The sequence below is a fragment of the Cajanus cajan genome, chromosome 4 (genome assembly GCF_000230855.2).
Source record: "Cajanus cajan strain Asha chromosome 4, NIPB_CcT2T_4, whole genome shotgun sequence".
In the NCBI taxonomy this organism is placed as follows: Eukaryota; Viridiplantae; Streptophyta; class Magnoliopsida; order Fabales; family Fabaceae; genus Cajanus; species Cajanus cajan.
Window position 1 is genome coordinate 73,490,282 of NC_138520.1, and position 24,012 is coordinate 73,514,293.

Here is a 24,012-nt window from a genome sequence, read left to right on the forward strand (position 1 = left end):
TAGATTAAAAATAAGTTTTTTAAAATATATCTTCCAAAAATCTTTTATAAATTAACCAAATCATATGCCGGGTCATTGAATATGTTTTTTTATAATACAAAATATCATCATTCAAAACAGTAACTACTCTTTGTCTAAAATCATAAATATATACAAAATAAATATTTTCTTCTAATATAACTTAATTAATATTTAAAATTAAAATTTAAACTCTAAATAATCTGGTTAAAAACACAAGTCATCACTTGATGTTAAATAAAATTATCAGTACATGATAAATTAAAAAAAATAATAATAATAATGAAGGGTCAAAATTTTAGATACAGATTTTTTTTTTTCCTTTTAAGAGAAAGGGCATGTTTGGGGATCTATAGGGTGATAAAATCCACGCTTTCCAAAATACAGTCGCAAACACAAAACACAAAAGGATACGATAGTGTGAGGAGTACAATGCAATGCAAGACTTTTTAGTTTTAAGTTTAGTTTAGTGGGCCCCTTGGTAAGGTACGGAGTGCTTATCCCATATCGCCAGGAAAGCAATTACAATAAAATAAGACTTATTTGGGGGTGGGGGGGAACAAACACTAATCGATTTTCAAAACGAGGAACCCAGCATCGTAAAGCACAGGCAAGAGTCAGTAATGGCAACTTCCACATTTGTAGATCCCGCCTTCTGCTTCTATAAATAAACTCCATCCATTCTATCGCAAACCATATACATAACTATTATCTATTCTCAACAGTGATTGCGTTTTCGCTTGCTGCAATCGCTTCTTCGCTTGAAATGGCTAACGTCAGAGTGTTCGCGCTTGTGCTCTTCTTCCTCGCGTTATTCACCGGAGCGCAAACTGTTCCCTTCATCGTTTTGCATGGTGCCTCCTTTTTCTTCCACGCATTCCTCATTTCATTTTGCTTAATGCTAGTTACTTCTTTGTCTCTTGTGTTAAGTTATCGTTCCATAAGGGTGTGCAAAATATGAATTCATATAGATTTGATCCAATTCGAATTGAAAAATCTGATTCATTTAAAAAAAAAATCCGAACTGAACTACTTTATAAAACCGGTTCAGTTATCCGATCCATGTTTACAAGGTGGATCGGTTGAGTTAAAAAAAAAAAGATTTATATGAGTAAAAAGTGGATAACTGCACCGCACCAAACCTGTTAAGTGTGTAGTCTAAGTTCTAAAATTGAAGTAGTCCCACATTGTTTAGTTTAACTTACTTATTAAGTCCCACATCACTTAGTTTGTAATGCTTGCCTCTTCCTTATGCTATATATATAGAGGCACCTTGTAAGGTTTAAGACACACCAAAAATAAATACTCTTAGTATTGTTTATTTCTCTCTTCTATCCTTCTATTCTCTCTTTTAATGCCAGTTGCCTAACAACTGGTATCAGAGCTCTAGGTTCGGGAGAGTATTCTTAGTATGCTCTGTGGTTGCAGTTTTATCTGATCTTCCACAACAGAAAAGAATAATCTTCAGTTTAGAGAGTGAGAGGAGAGTATTCTTAGTATGCTCTGTGGTTGCAGTTTTATCTGATCTTCCACAACAGAAAAGAATAATCTTCAGTTTAGAGAGTGAGAGCTTTTCTCAGAATTCCTCAGTTTAAGAGGAGAGAGTCTCAGTTTAGAGAGCAAGAGCTTTTCTCAGCAGCAGAGCAATGGCATTAGAAGAAGGGAAGGTGAAGATAGAGAAGTTTGATGGTAAAGACTTCGGCTTCTGGAAGATGCAGATAGAGGATTATCTGTATCAAAAGAAGTTATAATCAACCCTTAATAGGGGAGAAGCCAGACGATATGAAACAGGAAGAGTGGAACTTGCTAGATCGACAGGCTCTTGGCGTGATCAGGCTGACATTGGCCAAGAATGTCGCGTTCAACATCGTCAATGAAAAGACAACTGCAAGTCTGATGAAGACACTATCAGACATGTATGAGAAACCATCTGCAGCCAACAAAGTACACATAATGCGTCGGTTGTTCAACCTTAAGATGGGAGAAGGTAACCTTGTGATTAATCATATTAATGATTTTAACACTATTCTTGCTATGTTAGAGTCAGTACAAATCAAATTTGAAGATGAGGTGAAGGCATTGATACTATTGTCATCATTACCGGAAAGTTGGGCTGCAACTGTTACTGCAGTCAGCAGTTCTGCAAGGGATAACAAGTTGAAGCTCAACGACATTCGCGACCTGATCTTGAGCGAAGATGTTCGCAGGAGAGATTCCGAGGAACCTTCCAGTTCTACTTCCAGTTCAGCATTAAATACTGAAAGTAGAGGAAGAACCACTCAAAAAGGTTACAACAGCCGAGGAAGATCAAAGTCAAGAGCTAAAGGTCAACCAAAATTCCGGAATGACATTGTTTGTTGGAATTGTGACAAGAGAGGTCACTTTACCAATCAATGCAAAGCTCCGAAGAAAAACAAGAATCACAAGAAACGTGACGATGATGAATCAGCAAATGCAGCAACTGACGAGATAGACGATGCATTAATCTGCAGCCTAGATAGTCCTATTGAGTCATGGATTATGGACTCAGGTGCGTCATTCCACACCACTCCTTCTAATGAATTGTTGACTAACTATGTTTCTGGAAGGTTTGGAAAGGTTTACCTTGCAGATGGCAAACCTCTGAATATTGTTGGAAAAGGAGATATTGCCATCAGGACCTCAAGTGGGAGCCATTGGACACTGAAAAATGTCAGACATATCCCTGCCTTAAAAAGAAATTTAATATCTGTAGGGCAGTTGGATGATGAAGGGCACGAAACCACTTTTGGAGATGGAGCATGGAAAGTCAAGAAAGGCAATCTCATTGTCGCTCGTGGAAAGAAGCGAGGGTCACTTTACATGGTTGCAGATGAGAACATGATAGCAGTTACTGAGGCTGCCAATAATTCATTCTTGTGGCACCAAAGACTTGGGCACATGAGTGAGAAAGGAATGAAGCTAATGGCGACAAAGGGTAAGTTATCAAAACTAAAGCACGTAGATGTCGACACTTGTGAACACTGTATCTTGGGAAAACAGAGAAAAATTAGTTTCTCAAGGCAAGGAAAGACACTGAAAACAGAAAGGCTTGAATTGGTGCATACAGATGTTTGGGGGCCAGCTTCAGTGAAATCTCTTGGAGGCTCATGCTATTATGTCACCTTTATCGATGATGCTACGAGAAAGGTATGGGTTTATTTTCTCAAAAATAAATCTGACGTGTTTTCTGTGTTTAAAAGATGGAAAACAGAAGTTGAAAATCAGACAGGTTTAAAGTTGAAAAGTCTGAAATCTGACAATGGTGGAGAGTATAATAGCCACGAATTCAAGAACTTCTGTTCAGAACATGGGATCAGAATGATCAAGACAATACCAGGAACACCAGAACAAAACGGTGTTGCAGAAAGAATGAATAGAACATTGAACGAGAGGGCTAGGTGCATGCGGATCCAATCGGGCTTGCCTAAGGTGTTTTGGGCAGATGCAATCAACACAGCAGCATATCTCATAAATAGAGGACCATCAGTTCCTTTGGGTTATCAATTGCCTGAAGAGGTATGGTCTGGGAAGGAGGTAAATCTTTCACATTTAAGAGTATTTGGCTGCGTGTCACATGTTTTGATAGACTCTGATAGTAGAGACAAATTGGATCCCAAGGCCAAAAAGTGTTATTTTATTGGTTATGGTTCTGACATGTATGGCTACAGATTTTGGGATGACCAAAACAAGAAAATCATCAGAAGCAGGAATGTCACTTTTAATGAGAATCTATTTTATAAGGATAGATTTTCTGCAGAATCTATTGATACAGACAAGTTGCCAGAGCCTTCTGAGAAAGTAGAACTTGAAGAAATTTCAGAAAGCGACATAACCAACAGAAGCCAGAGTACAAATATAGAGGTTGAATCAGAACCAGCATCTCCTCCTTTGAGAAGATCCTGCAGAGTTTCAGTTGCACCAGAAAGGTATTCTCCTTCATTGCACTATTTATTGTTGACTGATGCTGGTGAGCCAGAATACTTCGATGAGGCTATACAGGGGAATGATTCTGTCAAGTGGGAGTTAGCAATGAAGGATGAGATGACATCTCTTCAAAAGAATGGTACTTGGTCGTTAACTGAATTGCCAGAAGGAAAGATGGCTCTACAAAACAAGTGGGTTTACAGGCTGAAGGAAGAATCTGATGGCAGAAAAAGATACAAGGCGAGACTTGTGGTCAAAGGATTTCAGCAGAAACCAGGAATTGACTTCACAGAAATTTTCTCTCCAGTTGTAAAAATGACTACCATCAGAGTCATACTGAGCATTGTTGCTGCAGAGAATCTTCATTTGGAGCAGTTAGATGTTAAAACTGCATTCTTGCATGGAGATTTAGATGAAGATATTTATATGACTCAGCCAGAAGGTTTTAAAGTTTCAGGCAAGGAAAATCTTGTATGCAAGCTTCATAAAAGCTTGTATGGCTTGAAACAAGCACCAAGGCAGTGGTACAAAAAATTTAATGAGTTTATGCAAAACTCAGGATTTAGCAGATGTGACATGGATCATTGCTGTTATGTTAAGAAATATGTTAACAGTTATATTATCCTTGCTCTATATGTTGATGACATGCTAATTGCAGGGCCAAATATGATAGAAATTAACAGGCTAAAGCAGCAATTGACAGACCACTTCGAGATGAAGGATCTTGGTCCAGCTAAACAAATTCTTGGCATGAGGATTTCTAGAAACAGACTAGAAGGAGTCTTGAAGTTGTCTCAAGAGAAATACATAGAAAAGCTTCTTGACAGATTTAATGTTGGAGATGCCAAAATCAGGAACACCCCTTTGGGAACTCACATGAAGCTCTCAAAGAAGCAATCTCCAGAGACAGTTGAAGAAAAGGACCACATGTCAAGAGTACCATATGCATCAGCAGTTGGGAGCTTAATGTATGCCATGGTGTGCACCAGACCTGACATAGCACATGCTGTTGGAGTTGTCAGTCGATTCCTATCGAATCCCGGGAAGAAGCATTGGGAAGGTGTAAAGTGGATATTAAGATATCTGAAGGGTACTTCAGGAATAAATTTGCTCTTCAAAAGAGGTAATTTCACTTTACAAGGTTTCTCTGATGCAGATTTGGGAGGAGATTTGGACACTAGAAAAAGCACCACTGGTTACATTTTCACCTTGGGGAGAACTGCAGTGAGTTGGAAGTCTAAGCTTCAGAATAGAGTTGCTCTCTCAACTACCGAAGCTGAGTACATAGCTATCTCAGAAGCAGCCAAGGAGATGATCTGGCTAAAGAACTTTCTCAGTGAATTAGGGAAAGAACAAAAGAACGCTCCATTGTTCAGTGACAGTCAGAGTGCTATATGTCTTGCGAAGAATCCTGTCTTCCATTCTAGATGCAAGCACATTCAATTAAGATATCATTTCATTAGAGAATTGATAAATGATGAAGAATTATCTCTGCTGAAGATTTCAGGATCAGAAAATCCAGCAGATATGCTAACTAAGACTGTTACAACTGACAAACTGAGGCTCTGCATTACCTCAGCTGGTCTTCAGGGATAATTGAAGATAAAGAAAGCTGCACTAGGCGAAGGAGCATATGAACTCGATGCTTACAAGGAAGCTAACTAGAACTCAGACTCCAAGTGGGAGAATTGTTAAGTGTGTAGTCTAAGTTCTAAAATTGAAGTAGTCCCACATTGTTTAGTTTAACTTACTTATTAAGTCCCACATCACTTAGTTTGTAATGCTTGCCTCTTCCTTATGCTATATATATAGAGGCACCTTGTAAGGTTTAAGACACACCAAAAATAAATACTCTTAGTATTGTTTATTTCTCTCTTCTATCCTTCTATTCTCTCTTTTAATGCCAGTTGCCTAACAAAACCGATCCAATTTAAAAAAAAACAATCTATATTTCAAAAAAAACCAAACTGATCCACTTTTATAAAATGGTTCGATTCAGTTTGGATTGGTTTTTTGAAAAAACCAATCCATGAACACCCTTAGTTTCATATAAGTATGCTTGAATTGGATTTATTTAGTTTTCGTGCTTCCTTGTTGCTTTTTTATGGTTTTATGTTATTTTCTCAACCGTTACTTTGCTGTTTGAGTTATTTATCTTGTATATCAGTGATTGTTGAATTCGGTCAACTCACGTTTTTTTTGTTGTTGTTCATTGTTGAATCTGTTACAATGAGTTGATGGTGAAGCTAGGGTTTGTGATAGAATATTATGAATGGGATGACTAGAGGGTTGTGTCCTCAAAGAAAATAAACATTAGGCTAAGAACCCAGGTTGAAATAGGAAACAGCGTAATTGAAGGAAAATCCTAGTTAAGGTAGAAAGCATAACAAAAAGAAAACAGCAACCAATTAGGATAATAATAATTTCTGATTTTTTTAATTCTAATATCTTTCTCTCACAAGAGTCATTCTGTTTGAAACTTCTCCTTTAAGGAAAGGTAGGGTACAGTCATTCTGTTGGAGACTTTTCCTTCAACAAATGGTAGGGTTGTTGTGCTGGAATTTGGCTCATCATTTCGGAGGGAAGAAATGAGGAGTTATAGCTGTTGATGAGAAGATGTATATGAATTTTAACAACCTTTAATGAGGAGTTATTTATGGCTATCTGCCTTGACCGTCACACTGTGGAACAATAACTGAAATTATTATAAATATAAATATACATCTATCCAACTATAAAGACTCAACAGATCAAATAAATATATACAATGCTGACAAAATGCTACTCCAAGGTAACATACACAAAAAGATCATCTACTCTAGCTCCTACCACCAAGTGGCATCCAACAGCTCACAATAACCTATCCTTGCCTTGCTCTCATACATAATATGATCATCGCAGCCCACACCATATGGAAACATGCAAGGACAAGCTAGTGAAAAGAATTAACATACACACACATATATATATATATAAGCAACTTACAACACAACAACATTATCATCATTCTCAACAGGTTCAACATACAACACATAAACAACACATAACTTAACCACAGCTTTACAACACAACAACATATGTACAACTTACATCAATACAAAATCAACTCATCAACAATTATGCATCGTCACGCATTACAACTCGGAGATCTCCTACAACATAGGTAAGCAGTCTAAGTGGCTAAGTTATACTGTATTGACAACACAGAACTTTTTTAGGCTTGCTAGATAAACAACAAATTTGGATAAAAATCCACAACACGATAACGGTTTCTTAGACTTTGTCACTTAAGCAAGGAAGTATAGTACTTTGTTAGGATAGGACAACTGGGTTTAGGCCTACCACGACATTAGCTAGCTCAACTAAGTTACGTATGAGATTAACCTACTGACTATCCTCCAAATACCACAACCCTCCGATACCTAATTAGGAACTAAGTTCCCGACTTCGTACTTTACTCATATTAGCCGCTTGTAATTGATATAGTTCGACCTGGTCCCTATACTGTGATCGCTTCATACACGTGTGCTTCGACCTTGCCCACAATGGGATCAACTAAGTCTTAGAGGAGAACAACATATCATCCACTCCAAGGGACAACTTCCCAAGGAGGTTTTTTCAACAAATTGAGCTCTTAGAGCACCACAACTATCTCAATCCACACAATGGGATGAGCAACTTTGAAAACATTTCTTCTAGTCCTAGTGATCAACAACTCATTATCACAGCACAATCAATACAATTTTCAACTCATCATCTCAATTAACTTTTAACTTAAACACAGTCAACTCACAACTTTAACAACACAGTTTATCAACACAGCAACTCATCAACACTGTTTAACAACACATTTTAACAACACAACAACTCATTCAACTCACATAACATCTCTACACAACTACACAACTAATGTTCAACATGCAACTCTCAACTCACAACTATGTTTTCTCATCATATTACAACATTCATCATTTTTCAACATTTTATCATATATATCAATACACAACATTTTCGTCACATAATACATCTCCTATTGCATATTTAAACTCATAAATCATGTCAAATTACTCATTATAATAACATAAATAAGTTTAAACACCCAAAACAACTATCAACTTAACCAAATCACTCATTGTGAAATGGCAACCTTCACATAAAACAATGTATCGGGAGTTATACTACTCTTATCATGTTCATCCTTATCTCATATGAAAGATAAGAAGATTTCCGACAACTCTTATGAAGATATCAAGTCCTAATTTCATCATCTACTTTGTTAAAAATTATAAAAACCATAACAACTAAAACCAATGTTGACAACTTGACCCTTGTTCACTAAAACAGCCATCTATGGAGTTCTAGACCAACTTTTTGGGTGATTCCAACGCCATTGGAAAGCTAAAATCCAAGGCTACAACTTTCATGAAGACCACAAAGTTAAATTCTAAAAGCGCTCAGCGCCTCCAAAGGGCTCAGCGCTTCCCAAGCACTCAGCGCTTTACCTCTAGGAATTCTCTCCTGGCACATGGCCCCCAAAGGTCTTAGCTGTTTCACAAAGCACTCAACCATTTCCAACGGCTTAGCCCTTTGCCTCTTGGGAGTGCTCTCCTTGCACGCGGCCCCTAAAGGGATCAACCCTTTAAAAGAGCTTAGTCGTTGATGACAGAAACACATAGGTTCTTCACCATTTTCACCAAAATCAGAAATGCAAATGCACCCAAAACATATAGAATCATCAATGCAAGAAGGCACAACACAAAAAATCATACATTTTCAACACACAACACAACATGCAACTTAGAAATCATTAAAAACACCGCATGCAAACCTTAAACAACACAAATCCATCACATTTTCAACTCTTTCCCAAAACTCAACTTTTCAACTCTATTTCTCCACCATGCTTGATAATCCTACATGTTTCTACTTGAAATCAACTCAACAATGCAACACTATAAATTTCTACTCCACATTTCTAGCTTCCCTTACCTCGGAGAAGAAGAATCTGAGCTTCGGGGGAAGAAGAGAACAAGCTTCCACACGACTCCTGATTTTTCCCAAACTTCAAGCAATCTGGTACCAAAAGCTCAACTTCTCCTCAGCTCAATCTTCATAAAACAAGAAGAAGAGGAGAAAAAGATTTAGTTTCAGCCAAGGACGAAGAAATGAAGACTAAAAGGAAGAAAGGAGTTGTGGGGCTTACATTATCAGTTGATTTTCTCATTAAGGGTTGTAACTCTTCATTTTCCCTCTAAAGTAAACACTTCACGTGAGAGGAGTCAAATGTAGTGATGGTGCTTCATCTCCAGGTTCAGGTTGACTTGAACTTTTTTATTTAGTTAAATGAGGTCTTCAATGGAAAAGGTTTGGCTCTTGCAGCTAAGTTAGTGTTAGAGGCACTGAGGGCATGCCATGAAGCAACTATCCTCAAAGCTTAAGCGTTTTGGTGGAACTTCAGAAATAGTTTTATATATGGCAATTTTAATGTCCATAACATTATTAGTAACACTGATATCAATCAATATAGTTAGAGGTTACCATTTGGGGAAGTAAATATTCTCATTAATTGAGGATTAGTATGTCTAATAGTTGCATTGGGTTGGGGGGGCGGGGGATAGTTGTTATCTCCTCTTTTCCCACATGTTATCTTAGGTTAGAGTTTATCTTGCTATTTGTGGTTTAAGAATCATGAAAAATTTGAGATGTTGGTAGATTCAACCCCTCCATATTCTCCTCAAGCTTTGCTCCTGCTATAGTGTCAAGTTGGCAGTTGTAAAAGGCATTACTTGAACTTTTTTCCTAGGGTGAAATGAAGATTGTATCTCTTGATAATTGATACTTGATACCATGTAAGCCTAAGGTTATTTGTTGAAGATTACGAATTTGCAAAGAAAGAAAGAGGACCTCACTTCGAGAGTTTTGTTTCCTTCAAGAAAAAAAAAAAACCCTTAGTATAATAATCTTACACTTTAGAAAAGAATTATACGACAATCACAATATATAATCCTAAACCCTAGTCAAACAGGATACATCACAATTAAAGGAAAATACTGGTTAAAATAGGAAAGAACATATTTAACAGAAAAATAGCAATAAATCAAGAAAATAAAAATAATAGTTTAGCCTTTTGAAAATAAATTATAAGAAAAAACTATGATTTATGTTGATCAATTAACTATAGGAGAGAACATATATATGAAGTATTCTTGTGAAGAAGGATTCTTTGTTCAGGTTTGATTCTTGGGAGGGGTTGACATGGGTGGCGAGCATAATTTGTAAAGAAGGAACAGAGGTAACAAACCTAAGGAAAAGTAATGAATATTTTTTTATAAGAGAGAGAAATACTAATTGTCATATGAGGTACAAAATGTAAATTATCTTCTGTTAATGTGACATAGGATAAAGATTCAAGATTGATGTCAAATGTCTGTGCTTTTTTGTACATTTGGAAGTGTTATAGTAAGACAAATCTATCTAAAAATTGTGTGATGCTTAGTCATAAGTTGCTGATTTTGTGTGTTAAACTGTGTCAGGTATTGGAGACGCATGCAAAAATTCGGGCATGCGAAACTTTATTAAGATTCTAAGCGAGATGTCTGGTTCACCGGGATACTGTTTGTATGTTTTTGCAAAATTTCTTGATATTTATTACATTTGTTTGAGCAGTATTTACCAGTTTGTCATAAGTCCTTATCCCAAATTGTAATCCAATGGTCACTAACTGCTAATGGGAGAGGTAATTGTGCAAAATATTTTGGAATATCTCTAATATCAGTGGTATATAATTTTTTTTTTCCAATTTAGCAGATGTTATCACCATTGTTCTTTAATAAGATGAAAAGTACATATTTTACTTGAGAATTTCTTTTACCCAGAAAGCTTATTTCATTGAAGATAACTTAAAGTTATATGTACTTGACCTATCTGTAGAGAAATTGGAAATGGATCATGGGATTCTTGGACCAAGCCTCTATTAAAACAGGTGATTCTTGAATGTAGTGTTTCCATGTTGCTAATGTTTGATGATTGACAATTTAGTGACCATTTATTTACTCTATGTCTATGCAGACAGCTATTGCCTGTAAGAAGGTGTGAAGTTGTTTGGTAATTTTCTATTCTGTTAGTTTAATCATAATTTATATTTGAATAAGCTTTTGTTTCCATCTAATTCTATAGGTAAAGAAGATGAGTGATCTAGGTCAGGGTTACAACATCGTGGGACTTTCTCAGGTAAGTAAATACTTTGCAATATGATTTTATTTTAGACATGTTTCTTGTGATTGGTGTTGTGGTTGTGTCGATTTTCCCTTTGATCTTTCTGTAAGCAATCCCATTTTGCCTGAGAACTTTGTAAAATACAATGATGCTCTTGCTTGTTCTTTTATATAAGACCTAATTCATATTATTTCATATATTAATATATTATTTATTTGTAGACTAAAATATCTCTAATTAAAGTTTGTTCTTTTAATTTGGTAAAATAAATTAGCTATAAACTCTTTAAAGAGTATGCACTCTTATTGGTTAGGAGAAAGATGAGTATTAATTATGAGAAATAAATAGTATAGGACATGCATTCTAATTGGTTAGAAGATTAACTACTTTTCTTAATCTTGGTGAATTAGATAATTGAGTCTTATATATAGGTACGTAGGTAGTAATATTTACAGGTTAAATACACAGATCTATGTGCATATTTATGATTCTATATGTAGAATTATTTTGTGTATTTGTTTTAATACATTTTTACTATTTTGAAATATATGGAATAGAATCAATAGATGGAAAGGGAAAGATGAACGATGAAAATCTGTTGCGATCTAATAGGCAGAGTTATTAAATCCAGACAGGCTGTTTGATTAGACTGCTAACTAGTGACTCAGACCTTTAGCCAGCCCAGTTAACCTTAGGCAGTAAGGACCTTCAAATAGGAAAGGTGTGATGACCGTGCCTTTCATTTTATTTGTGCAAAACTGACTGCATTCAAATAAAATGAGGAATATTTATTTGATATATAAAGAAAAGAGATAAAATCAGTTATAAGAACACACATTTGTATTCTTGTCTTTGATGAGTCAATGCTCATGTTGTTTTTTCGGGAGGTTCCGTACGGTAATGAGATTTGGCTGTCCTTTTGAGTTAATGGATTATTTTCTGCATAGTTATTCCGTTTTTTATTTTGGATTTCTTGATAATATATTAATATTTCTTACTCTCCCATTTTTTTATATCATTATTTTCTTTTGATTTATTTGTCTAAGAAGCTAAAAAAGCTATGGGGTGGAAACATGCTTAACAAGCTAATTAAACAGTCAACATACAAGATGATTAGGCTGCCTGTTTGTGTTTTTGTATTCCAAATGGTGGGATGTAAAAAGTGTTTGGGTGTGATTCAACAACTAAAATGAGAATACAAAAATAGGGGAAAGAAGCAAGAAACATTTGAGTTTCAGCATGGTTTCTTTGAGTGTCCCCTTTTGTTCTTTATTTAAAAAAAAATTATTGGAGGAAGAAGGTAAAATACAACTAGGTGGAGGATAAGAAATCTTCTAAAACTTAGAATACGAATAAATAAAGGAGAGAAGGAGAAAACTATGATAGTAAGGATGCTCAGTCTTTTTGCAATTTTGAAATACAAACTACCTCGAATCGAAGCATCCATTAGCAGAACTTAAAAGAATGACCAACAATGTAGCTCTACCCCTTATCAAGTTTGGGGGACAAAGAAACTCTTTAAGCCACACATGCCAATGGATTAGAAAGACAGGTCTCTGAAAGAAAGTTTCCATCTTCCATCCAAGAATAAATGGCTTCTGCACATAACACACATATTAGAGTTAGTGATATTTGGTCTAAGAATCTGCAGCAAGTTGCTGCTAGTTATCCTGCTTGGATTTTGTTTCATAAGTAATTTTAGTGAATGAGTTTTGTGGAAGAGCAAGAGAGAGCATAGAATAAGCTGTCATATACTAGTGTATTAATGTAATGTAAGGGCAAGTACCAAGGATAGTGTATTAGTGTGTTCCTGGGGGATGTGCTTCTGTGGTCTGGCTAAAATTAAATTGGGTGATACAACGAAAACAACAGATACTACTTGCAGTGAATAATAATATTGCTCTATTGAGAAACTGAATCTGCATTATTAATCTGGTGAAAATGAATTTTCACTTATGATACAAGAGAGAGATGCATCCTTATATAGATGCAGAAATATCCATAACAAGCTTACAAAGAAATCTAACTAACTAACTAATTAACAACAAACAACTGACAAAGGCTTACAAAGTTAACTAACTAACTGAACAGTTACTTACAACACAACAATCCATACATAGGTACAAACAGAAAAGATGCAACAAAGTAAAATGCTATACTCTAATATGCTCTGATATGGTGTTTTAACATAAAGTATTTGGGATACACAACTCATGCATCAAGTAAATGAGCTAATCAAGGACTGATTATAAATCTAATTAAATCTAATTAAAAGCTATTAACTATAGTAAAAACTATGGTTGATGAACACTCTTACATTTGTTGTGCTAATGAATCTAGACTATTATGCTAGAATCGTGATTAGTATTGTGGAAATATAAGAAATTAAGAGAGAGAAAATTTATGAGAACTTGTATTTTCATATATTGTTTTGATCTCATAAACAAAGAGACTAGTATATATATATATAGCTCATGAAGAAGAGACTGAGCCCATAGAACTTTATAAGCAGCCATGGCTAGGCTTCTATATTCAGCTTCAGCAGTTGATCTAGCAACAAGAGTTTGCTTTTTGGACCATCAAGAAATGAGGTTAGGACCAAGGAATAAACATGCACCTGAAGTACTTCTGCAATCATCTACATCAAATCCCCAATCAGCATCTGAGAAAGCTTGTAAAGCAAGAGGAGTAACAGTAGTTGCAGGCTGAAAAAGTAGACCAAGATCAATAGTTCCTCGGACTAATTCTTTTTTGGAAGACTCTATATCTTATAGTAACATATTGACAGACTTTGTTGGCAGCATAACCAATTGTAGGGCAGGTTATAGTAACATATTGAAGACCTCCAACTGTAACCAAATTTAGACAGTTTGAGATTAGCTTGAAGAGTAGAAATTCCTTTGGCAGACTCTATAGCTTCTATTTGCAGAAGATCTCTGATGTATTTACCCTAAGATAGAAGAAGAGATCCTGAAGAAGAATGTTTGACTTCTAACCCCACAAAATAATCAAGATCACCAAGTTGCTTGAGAGCAAATACATCATGTAGTTTTGTAATGAAGGCCTGAACCAAGGAACCGGAATTTCCTGTAATTATTATATCATCCACATAGATCAATATATAGATACAAACATCACACATTTTGTAAATCAGTAGAGAGTGATCACATTTGCTTGGAACAAATCCAAGCCCCGAGAAGAGTGTTTGTCAATCGCATGTACCATGCCTGAGGAGTCTTTTTTAAACCATAAATTGCCTTTTGTAGTTTGCAAACAAGACTTTTATCAAAATCCTCAAATCTTGGAGGCTGAACCATATAAATGTCTTCTTCTAGGTAGCCATTGAGGAAGGCATTATTAATATCAGTTTACTTGATAGGTCTTTGAATGTGAGTTATGAACCTAACTCAATCCTATAAAACCGACTTGTAAGGTGAAGGTTGTCCCCCATTTATATATTTTTTAACTCTCTTATCTCTAGTCGATATGAGACTTGAGTTTTTCCTAATACATCCCCTCATGTCCAATACTATTGGGCTTGATATATGGATAAATAGTGCGTGACCCTCTTTAATGATGTAGGGTAGGTAGGATTTGTGTTTTTCCCAGTACACTTCCTTATGTCCAACAATATTAGGCTTGGTGCACATATCAATGGTGGGTGACCCTTTAAGAGTGGATCTAGATAGTTCTAATACCACTTTAGAATGTGAGTTATGGGCTTAACTCAACTCTATAAAACCAATTTGTAAAGTGAAGGTTGTTCCTTACTTATATAATCTTTAATTGTCTTATCTCTAGTCGATGTGATGCTTAGGTTTTTCCTTATAATAGGCCAGTAATCAGTTAGAGCCAAATTCAACATAATTCAAACTACAACAAGTTTCACAACTGGTGAAAAGGTTTCTGTGTAATCACAACCAAATTTTTGATGAAAACCTTCTACAACAAGCCTAGCTTTGTACTTGTTCACTATGCCATATGAGTTTTCTTTGATTCGAAAGACCCATTTGCATCTTACAACATATTGACTAGGAGGCAAGGGAACTAAAGTCCAGAGCTTGTTTTGGTGATATTGGTTCAGCAGTAGTGAGGAGAAGATTTGGGTGCAGTCGAGGTTTAACAATACCTGACTTTGCACATGTTTGCATAGGATGAGTATTCCTAGGTGGTAGAGGATAAAGGTTGTTGTTTCAGTGGAGGTAGTTGTAGTGGGTGAATTTAAGGGTTGATGGCTTTGTGAGGGTTAAGAAGTGGGTGAGTTAGCATAGCTGTAGTGGAGGAACTTTGGATGTAGGATGAAATGGGTCATTATGTGTTTGAGGAGCAAATGAGAGAACTCCAAGAGGACCAATAGGTAAAGGTAATTGATTAGATGCAGTAGGTTTTGATATAGATTGATAAGGAAACCTCTGTTCATTAAAAGAACATCTTTGGAAATGAATATCCTACGATTATTATCCAAGCATTTGTATCCTTTATGAGAAGGAGAATACCCTAAAAAAATGCACTCAACATACTTGAGCCGTGATTTGAGTGTTATATGGTCGAAGAAAAGGATAATAAGCACATCCAAAGACCTAGAGAAAGGTAAAATCAGGATTTTTGTGATAGATTGTTTGGTATGTGAAAAGCATGATCCCAATACTGCATGGGAAGAGAAGCTTGAGATAATAAAGTTCCCCATTTCAACAATATGCCTATGTTTTCTCTCAACCACACCATTTCGGTGATGTGTGTGGGCATATTAAATGATGAGTGATCCCCAAACTGTTAAGATATTGGGTAAAGGGCTGAAGCTCACCACTCCAATCAGATTGCAAGGATTTAATTTGGCTGTTAAGTTGAAGCTCAACCGTAGACTTAAATTGTTTGAATGTATTGAGTGCCTCAAATTTGGTTTTAAGAAAGTAAATCTAGGTATACCTAGTGAAGGCATCAACAAAAGACAGTAATATTTGTATCCCATAGAGGACTGTATAGGGGCTGGTCCCATAGACCACAGAAAATTAACTCTAAAGGAGAAGGTTAAACAGTAGTGGACAAATGAGGAGTTCTTTGAGATTTTCCCATAAACATGCAACACAAAAATCAAGAACATTTTTATTGGAAACATAAATGTTACACAATTTGAGTACATTTTGTAAATTGGGATGGCCAAGTCTATTGTGCCACAAGAGAGGTAGATGTGATAGACATCAAGAACCACAAGATACAAATAGAATGTTAAAAGTGTATTATAGGAAGAGGGTTACAAATAGGAATTAAACCTATTTTATCCTTTGACTTATTAGTTAGGTTTTCGGTAACAATTAGTTAGTTCTGGTTTTCTTTAAATAAGTCCTCTGTTTAGGATGAAGGGATATCATTCGTTTTTTTTGTTAGTTATTAACTGGACAGATTCCAGTGTGAAAGGAGTAGCCTCCTTTGTGTAACATTCTAAAATTCAATAAACTTAGGGACGAATAACGCCCCTTTCCTTTCTGTCATCTCTTTATTGGCTTGGCATGAAGAAAACCTTAACCCAATATGTGGCATCATGTCACATGTGTAAACGCAACAAGTATCTAGCCTCTTCTCCAACAGGTTTATTGCAACTATTACCCATTCCTAACGCTATCTGGGAAGAAATCAGCATGGATTTCATAGTGGGCTTACCTCGTTCTAAAGGGTTTGATGCTATCATGGTAGTGGTGGATCGATTAAGTAAGTATGGGCATTTTATACTGATCAAACATCCTTACTCCGCTAAAGCTATTGCTGACATTTTTGTGAAAGAGATCATTCGGCTACATGGATCCCTATTTCGATTATTAGTGATAGGGACCCTACCTTTATGAGTCATTTTTGGCTAGAACTGTTCACACGACAGGGCACTCAACTAAAAATGTCTACAACATACCACCCGGAAACCAACGGCCAAACGGAGGTTTTAAATAGAACGCTTGAGACTTATCTACGATGTTTTAGTTATGAACAACCTAAGGTTTTGGCTGATTTTATTTCGTGGGCAGAATATTGGTATAATACAAGCTTTCAGGCATCGGCACAATGTACACCTTTTGAAGTGGTTTATGTTGGGTATCAGAAAGAATGAGCGGAATGCGGAAGCACCGGATCAAGTTAATTAGAGATAGAGAGAAGTAAGTAGAGAGACAAGAAAAATAAATACACACCAAGTTTACGTGGAAACTCCAAAGACGGAGAAAAAACCACGGGCGATCAAGAGCAAGATAATTCCACTATGTAGAAAATAGGAGAGTACAAGAAGTTCTCTAATATCATGAGAACAAAGAGATAATCTCTCAAATATAGACTAAAAAAATACTCTCTTGAATCTTTCCTCTCTATGTATGATTTTTCTCAAGTGTGTAGATTGCTGAATCAATTGCAATTTGCTCCAAATGCTTGATGCCTTATATAGGCATTGAGAAGAAGCGTATGCACCCAGAATAAGGAAACCTGGAACAAAACAAGGAGCAAAAAAGAGGAAACCATGCATAGAATCATGGCCTAAAATCAAGGAAACGTGTTTTCCTTAAAACAGGAAATATGGAAGAAATTTGTGCCATAACTTTACAATCTCCACCTTGGCTCAAATTTAATAAGTTGCTCATCGCCAGATAAAGCCCCAGAGGGGCAATCATTTGTTGTAGAGACCAACCAAGCCCAAACAATGCTGAAACTTGGCATTCGGAAGTGGCTTAGTAAGCATATCTGCTGGATTCTCAGATGTATGTACCTTTTGTAGTAGAACTTCACCAATAGTAACAATATCTCGGATAAAGTGATGTTTAACATCTATGTGTTTGGTCTTGTCGTGGTAACGACTATTCTTAGTCAAATGAATGGCATTCTGACTATCACAAAATACAGTAAGAACATCTTGTGTGAGACCAAGTTCTTTGACCAAACCTCGGATCCAGAGAGCCTCTTTCACACCCTCTGTTGCTGAAACATATTCTGCTTCTGTTGTAGATAATGCTGCAATAGATTGAAGTGAAGCTTTCCAACTGATAGCAGAATTACAGAGAGTAAAAATGTAGCCAGAAAGAGATCTTCTTCTATCAAGATCACCACCATAATCCGAATCAACAAAACCTGCAACATTATTAGTTGTAGCTTTGTTTCTGTCAAACACCAAGCCAATATTACTAGTACCTTTAAGATACCGAAAAATCCATTTTACAGCACTCCAGTGATCCTTTCCAGGATTATGCATGTATCGGCTCACCATGCTAACAGCATATGCTAAATCAGGTCTAGTGCACACCATAGCATACATTAAACTGCCAACTGCACTAGCATATGGAACGTGTGACAAACGCTCCATCTCTTCTTTTGTTTGTGGGCAAAGGTCTGAAGATAACTTGAAATGTGCAGCAAGTGGAGTAGAAACAGGTTTACAATTATTCATATTAAATCTGTCAAGTAATCTCTCAATATATTTTTGTTGAGATAAGAATAATTTACCAACTTGTCGATCTCTATGAATCTCCATGCCAAGAATTTTCTTAGCTGCACCTAATTCCTTCATCTCAAACTCATCATTGAGTTGAGCTTTCAATTTGTTGATCAAAGACTTGTCACGTGATGCAATCAACATATCATCAACATAAAGTAACAAGTATATGAAAGTTCCATCAGGAAATTGTTGAAAATAAATACAATCATCATATTTACTCCTGGAATAACCTTGCCCAATCATAAAGGAATCAAATTTTTTATACCATTGTCTGGGTGCTTGCTTGAGGCCATATAAAGATTTCTTTAATTGACAAACAAGATGCTCCTTACTAGGAACAACAAATCCCTCAGGCTGATCCATATAAATTTCTTCTTCCAGCTCTCCATGTAGAAAAGCTGTCTTTACATCAAGTTGCTCTAATTCTAAATCAAACAGAGCAACAAAAGCAAGCAAAATACGAATGGAAGTATGACGAACAACAGGTGAGAAAATCTCATTAAAGTCAATACCTTCCTTTTGATAAAAGCCTTTAACGACTAATCGCGCCTTGCATCTAGGATCTTCAACCCCTGGAATGCCATCTTTCTTCTTATAGATCCATTTACACCTTAGAGGTCGTTTGCCTTTGGGGAGCTTTGTCAAATTCCAAGTGTTGTTCTTGTGAAGACTTTCAATTTCTTCATTCATAGCCACTAGCCACTTAGCAGAATCAACACAAGAAACAGCTTCACTATAGCTGGCAGGTTCAACATCATCATTTACCTCTTGTGCAATTGACAATGCATAAGCAGTCAAATTGTCATCAGTGTATCTAGCTGGCAATTTTATCTGTCTTCTTGTCCTATCTCGTGCAATATTATATTCTTCCTGTTGCTGAATAGGATGATCATCACCATGATCATCAATGCTAGACTCAGTGGTAGAGGAAGATGGAACATCAACATTAGGAGCTACAGATTTTAACTCTAACTCCACCTTCTCGCTAGTACCTTGCAGATTATTAGTACTGGAAGAAGACACAGATGATTGTTTTCCAGAAGATAATAATGCATCCTCATTAAAAGTCACATCTCTACTAAGAATTAATTTTCGTGACTTAAACTCAGAACACCATAAACGATAACCTTTAGATTCAGATGCATAACCAAGAAATATGCACTTAATAGCTCTAGGAGCTAATTTTCCATCATTAACATGTGCATATGCAGGACATCCAAAAATTCTTAAATTAGAATAATCAATAGGATTACCTGACCAAATTTCTTCTGGAATCTTGAAATTAAGTGAAGAGTGTGGAGATCGGTTGATCAAGTAGCAAGCTGTAGATGCTGCCTCGACCCACAACTCACGTTGATGCCATAACCCAGCATTTGAGAGCATACAACGAGCTCTCTCAAGGATAGTTCTGTTTAAACGTTCTGCAACACCATTCTGCTGGGGTTTACCTGGAATGGTTTTGTGTCTAGCAATACCATGATTTGCGCAGAACTCATTAAAGTCACCTTCACAGAACTCCAATCCATTATCCGTTCTGAGCTTCTTGACTTTCTTTCCTGTCTGAGTTTCAACAAGAATTTTCCACTTCTTAAAAGTGGGGAATGTTTCATTTTTGTGCCTTAGAAAATAGACCCAGACTTTACGAGAAAAATCATCAATAATAGTCATCATATAACGGCATCCTCCATAAGATGGAACTTTAGAAGGACCCCAAAGATCAGAATGAATGTAATCAAGGGTACCTTTTGTGCGGTGAGTTGCAGTGGAGAAGCTAACTCTTTTCTGCTTCCCAAAGACACAATGTTCACAAAACTCCAACTTACCGATGCCTTGATTACCAAGGAGACCTTGCTTGCTCAGAAGGTGCATGCCTTTTTCACTCATATGGCCCAGGCGCATGTGCCATAATTTGGTGGCATCTTTATCAGACATAGAAGATGAGACAGCTGCTGATCCTGTCACTATAGATCCTTGCAAGATATACAAACTACCAATACGGTTAGCTTTTAATAAAACAATAGCACCTTTTGATACCTTTAGAACTCCACCTTCAGCTGAATACTTGCACCCAAGAGACTCTAGGGTGCCAAGAGAAATTAGATTTCGCTTCAAGTCAGGAATAAAGCGAACATTGGAAAGAGTCTTGATAGTGCCATCATGAGTCTTGATCTGAATAGTACCTATTCCTGCAATCTTGCATTGGGTGTCATTACCCATCAAGACAACACCACTATCAACAGGTTCAAGAGTGGTGAATAAGTCCTTATAAGGACACATATGAAATGTACATCCAGAATCAAGAATCCATTCAGTTTTGCTCCTCTTATCAGAAGAGACAGATATCATAACATCACCATCAGAATCAGTTTCAACATTAGCAGCTTCAGCAGGATTTTTACCTTTTTCTTGCCTTTCTTGTTTCTTTTTCAAGATAAAGCAGTCGGAGATATCATGCCCAAATTTCTTGCAATAACGACAGGTTTTGTTGGATTTACGCCCTCTGGATTTGGATCTACTTTTCTTGTTACTGGTACTCCCTTTTTCTTGAGTTCTACCCCTGACACTTAAACCCTCACCCTTGTCCTCAGAGTGGATATCAAGATCAAACTTTTCTTTGGACAACAAATTAGATTTAACATCTTCAAAGGATAAGGTATCATTGTTGCTATACAACATAATTTCTTTAAAGTGTTTATAGGTAGAAGGTAATGAGACAATCAACAAAACAGCTTTATCTTCATCATCAATTTTAATTTCAATATTTTCCAAATCCATGATAATAGAATTAAACTCATTAAGATGAGATTGAATAGGAGTACCTTCGACCATACGAATCGTATATAGTCTTTCTTTGAGACGAAGCTTGTTTGCGAGACTTTTGGTCATATAAAGAGATTCCAATTTCAGCCACAAAGCAGCAGCGGTTGTTTCATTTGCTACTTCACGAAGAACCTCCTTGGACAAGCATAGTTGGATTGCTGAAAGCGCCTTTTCATCCAACTCGTCCCATTGCTCATCAGTCATGTTGACCGGCTTTTTGGCTTTTCCATCTAAAGCTTTCTTCAATCCATTCTGTGTAAGAACGGCTTTCATTTGGACTTTCCAAATAGAAAAACAAATCTTGCCATCAAACTTCTCAATGTCAAATTTAGTGACGGTAGACATATTGAATCTCTAATTAAACAAGTAGCTCTGATACCACTTGTTGGGTATCAGAAAGAATGAGCGGAATGCGGAAGCACCGGATCAAGTTAATTAGAGATAGAGAGAAGTAAGTAGAGAGACAAGAAAAATAAATACACACCAAGTTTACGTGGAAACTCCAAAGACGGAGAAAAAACCACGGGCGATCAAGAGCAAGATAATTCCACTATGTAGAAAATAGGAGAGTACAAGAAGTTCTCTAATATCATGAGAACAAAGAGATAATCTCTCAAATATAGACTAAAAAAATACTCTCTTGAATCTTTCCTCTCTATGTATGATTTTTCTCAAGTGTGTAGATTGCTGAATCAATTGCAATTTGCTCCAAATGCTTGATGCCTTATATAGGCATTGAGAAGAAGCGTATGCACCCAGAATAAGGAAACCTGGAACAAAACAAGGAGCAAAAAAGAGGAAACCATGCATAGAATCATGGCCTAAAATCAAGGAAACGTGTTTTCCTTAAAACAGGAAATATGGAAGAAATTTGTGCCATAACTTTACAGTTTATGGTAGACCTCTTCCATCGCTAGTACGGTTTATTCCAGGAGAAACACTTGTCGAGGCGGTGGCACAAGTTCTCAGAGATAGAGATGAAGTTCTGACACAATTGAAGTTTCATTTAACACGTGCTCAGGATCAGATGACTCAATATACTAATGCACATAGGAAACCGGTGGAGTTTCAGCCAGGAGACTATGTCTATTTAAAGATCCGGCCACATCGCCAAACATCCATGCCAACCAAATTACATCCCAAGGTCTCAACTAGGTATTATGGTCCCTACCAAATCATCAAAAAGATTGGAGCTGTGGCATATCAATTACAGTTACCAGTAGAAGCTCGAATACATTCGTATTCCATGTCTCTCAACTTAAGAAAGTTGTGGGCAGTCATACGGTGGAAGCAAATCTACCAGCAAAGTTACAAGCTCCACAGGAGCCCTATCAACCTAGTGATGTGCTGGGTAGCAGGGTGATCACCCAAGATGAGACTAGAATACTTCAAGTTCTCATTTGCTGGCAAGGAAAAACGCCTGAAGACGCGACATGGGAAGATGCAGCCACCATTCAGACACAGTTTCCAGATTTTCACCCTGAGGACAAGGTGGTTTCAGAAAGGGGAGGTATTGATAGACATCAGGAACCACAGGATACAAATAGAATGTTAAAAGTGTATTATAGGAAGAGGGGTACAAATAGGAATTAAACCTATTTTATCCTTTGACTTATTAGTTAGGTTTTCGGTAACAATTAGTTAGTTTCGATTTTATTTAAATAAGTCATCTGTTTAGGATGAGGGGATATCATTCATTTTTTCGTAAGTTACTAACTGATAGATTCCAGTGTGAAAGGAGTAGCCTCCTTTGTGTAATCATTCTTTTCTAAAATTCAATAAACTTAGGGATGAATAAAGCCCTTTTCCTTTCTATCATCTCTGAAAACCTAACAGGATGTGTGTGTTTACGGTGCTAAAGGATTTACAATTAGTGGACAAAACAACAAAATTGGGTAAGCACTTGGCAACACATGATTGAAGAAGATTGGGGAAGGTATAAAGACCATCCGAACATAGATGACCATGCAACAAGACTTGATTATTAATCTGAGATTTGACAACATAGTGAGAGGGAAGAAACTCAAAATAAATTTGATTGTCTTACACATATAAGATTTTTAGTAATGTTAGGAACAAGTAACATTGATAGTATGAGTGTTAAGAGTGGAAGGAAAAGAAGTGGAACCAATTGATTTAATTGGCAGACCTTGACCATTGCCTAAGAAAACATGCTCGAGTGTTGAAAGGCACTTCAGTAGTGAGATTACCAGGATTTTCTGTAACATGATGTGAGGCGCCCGAATCAACAAACCAATTTTGTGATTGTTGTTGAGGAGTGACATTAGTAACAAAGGGTTGGGGTTGAGGATATGTGAAAGTGAAACAGGCTTGGGCAGAGGGTCCATGTGTAGGAACAGGTTGATTGAGTTGAGGCTGTATGACAGGTTGAACTGGAAGTTGAGATGGTGAAGGGTGAATATACCGGTAAGGATTAATATTGTAATAGTTCATAGGAAGAGTATGAAGGAAGATACAAATTACTTAACAAACTAATGCTGAGCTGGCAAAGTGCCAACCAGCTTAGAACAAAACAGAGAAGAACATGC

General features: G+C 36.5%; 1 protein-coding gene and 1 long non-coding RNA gene across 7 annotated transcripts in view; one reads left to right on the plus strand and one right to left on the minus strand.

The window, feature by feature from the left end:
• The first annotated feature begins 559 nt into the window (after window positions 1-559).
• The window catches only part of LOC109792058 (uncharacterized), a 32,652-nt gene continuing 9,199 nt past the window's right edge, over window positions 560-24,012 (plus strand). For all 4 annotated transcript variants that reach the window (XM_083073025.1, XM_029270053.2, XM_083073026.1 and 1 more), the window contains exons 1-6: window positions 560-634; window positions 744-872; window positions 10,497-10,581; window positions 10,894-10,945; window positions 11,032-11,052; window positions 11,140-11,193. In XM_083073025.1, coding sequence (XP_082929151.1) covers window position 634; window positions 744-872; window positions 10,497-10,581; window positions 10,894-10,945; window positions 11,032-11,052; window positions 11,140-11,193 — 342 coding nt within the window. In that variant the 5' untranslated portion in view covers window positions 560-633. The remainder of the gene's footprint in view (window positions 635-743; window positions 873-10,496; window positions 10,582-10,893; window positions 10,946-11,031; window positions 11,053-11,139; window positions 11,194-24,012) is intronic.
• LOC109792059 (uncharacterized) lies at window positions 869-23,994 on the minus strand. Of its 3 annotated transcripts, none has more exons than XR_003803354.2 (6): window positions 23,674-23,994; window positions 12,607-12,776; window positions 9,167-9,889; window positions 8,953-9,071; window positions 5,885-6,644; window positions 869-1,160 (listed from the first exon to the last, which is right to left on the minus strand). It is a non-coding gene; the product is annotated as an uncharacterized LOC109792059 (long non-coding RNA). The 3 variants fall into 3 exon arrangements; XR_003803356.2 differs by having other exon boundaries at window positions 23,613-23,994; XR_014433391.1 differs by lacking the exon at window positions 23,674-23,994 and adding an exon at window positions 14,128-14,249 and having other exon boundaries at window positions 12,607-14,027.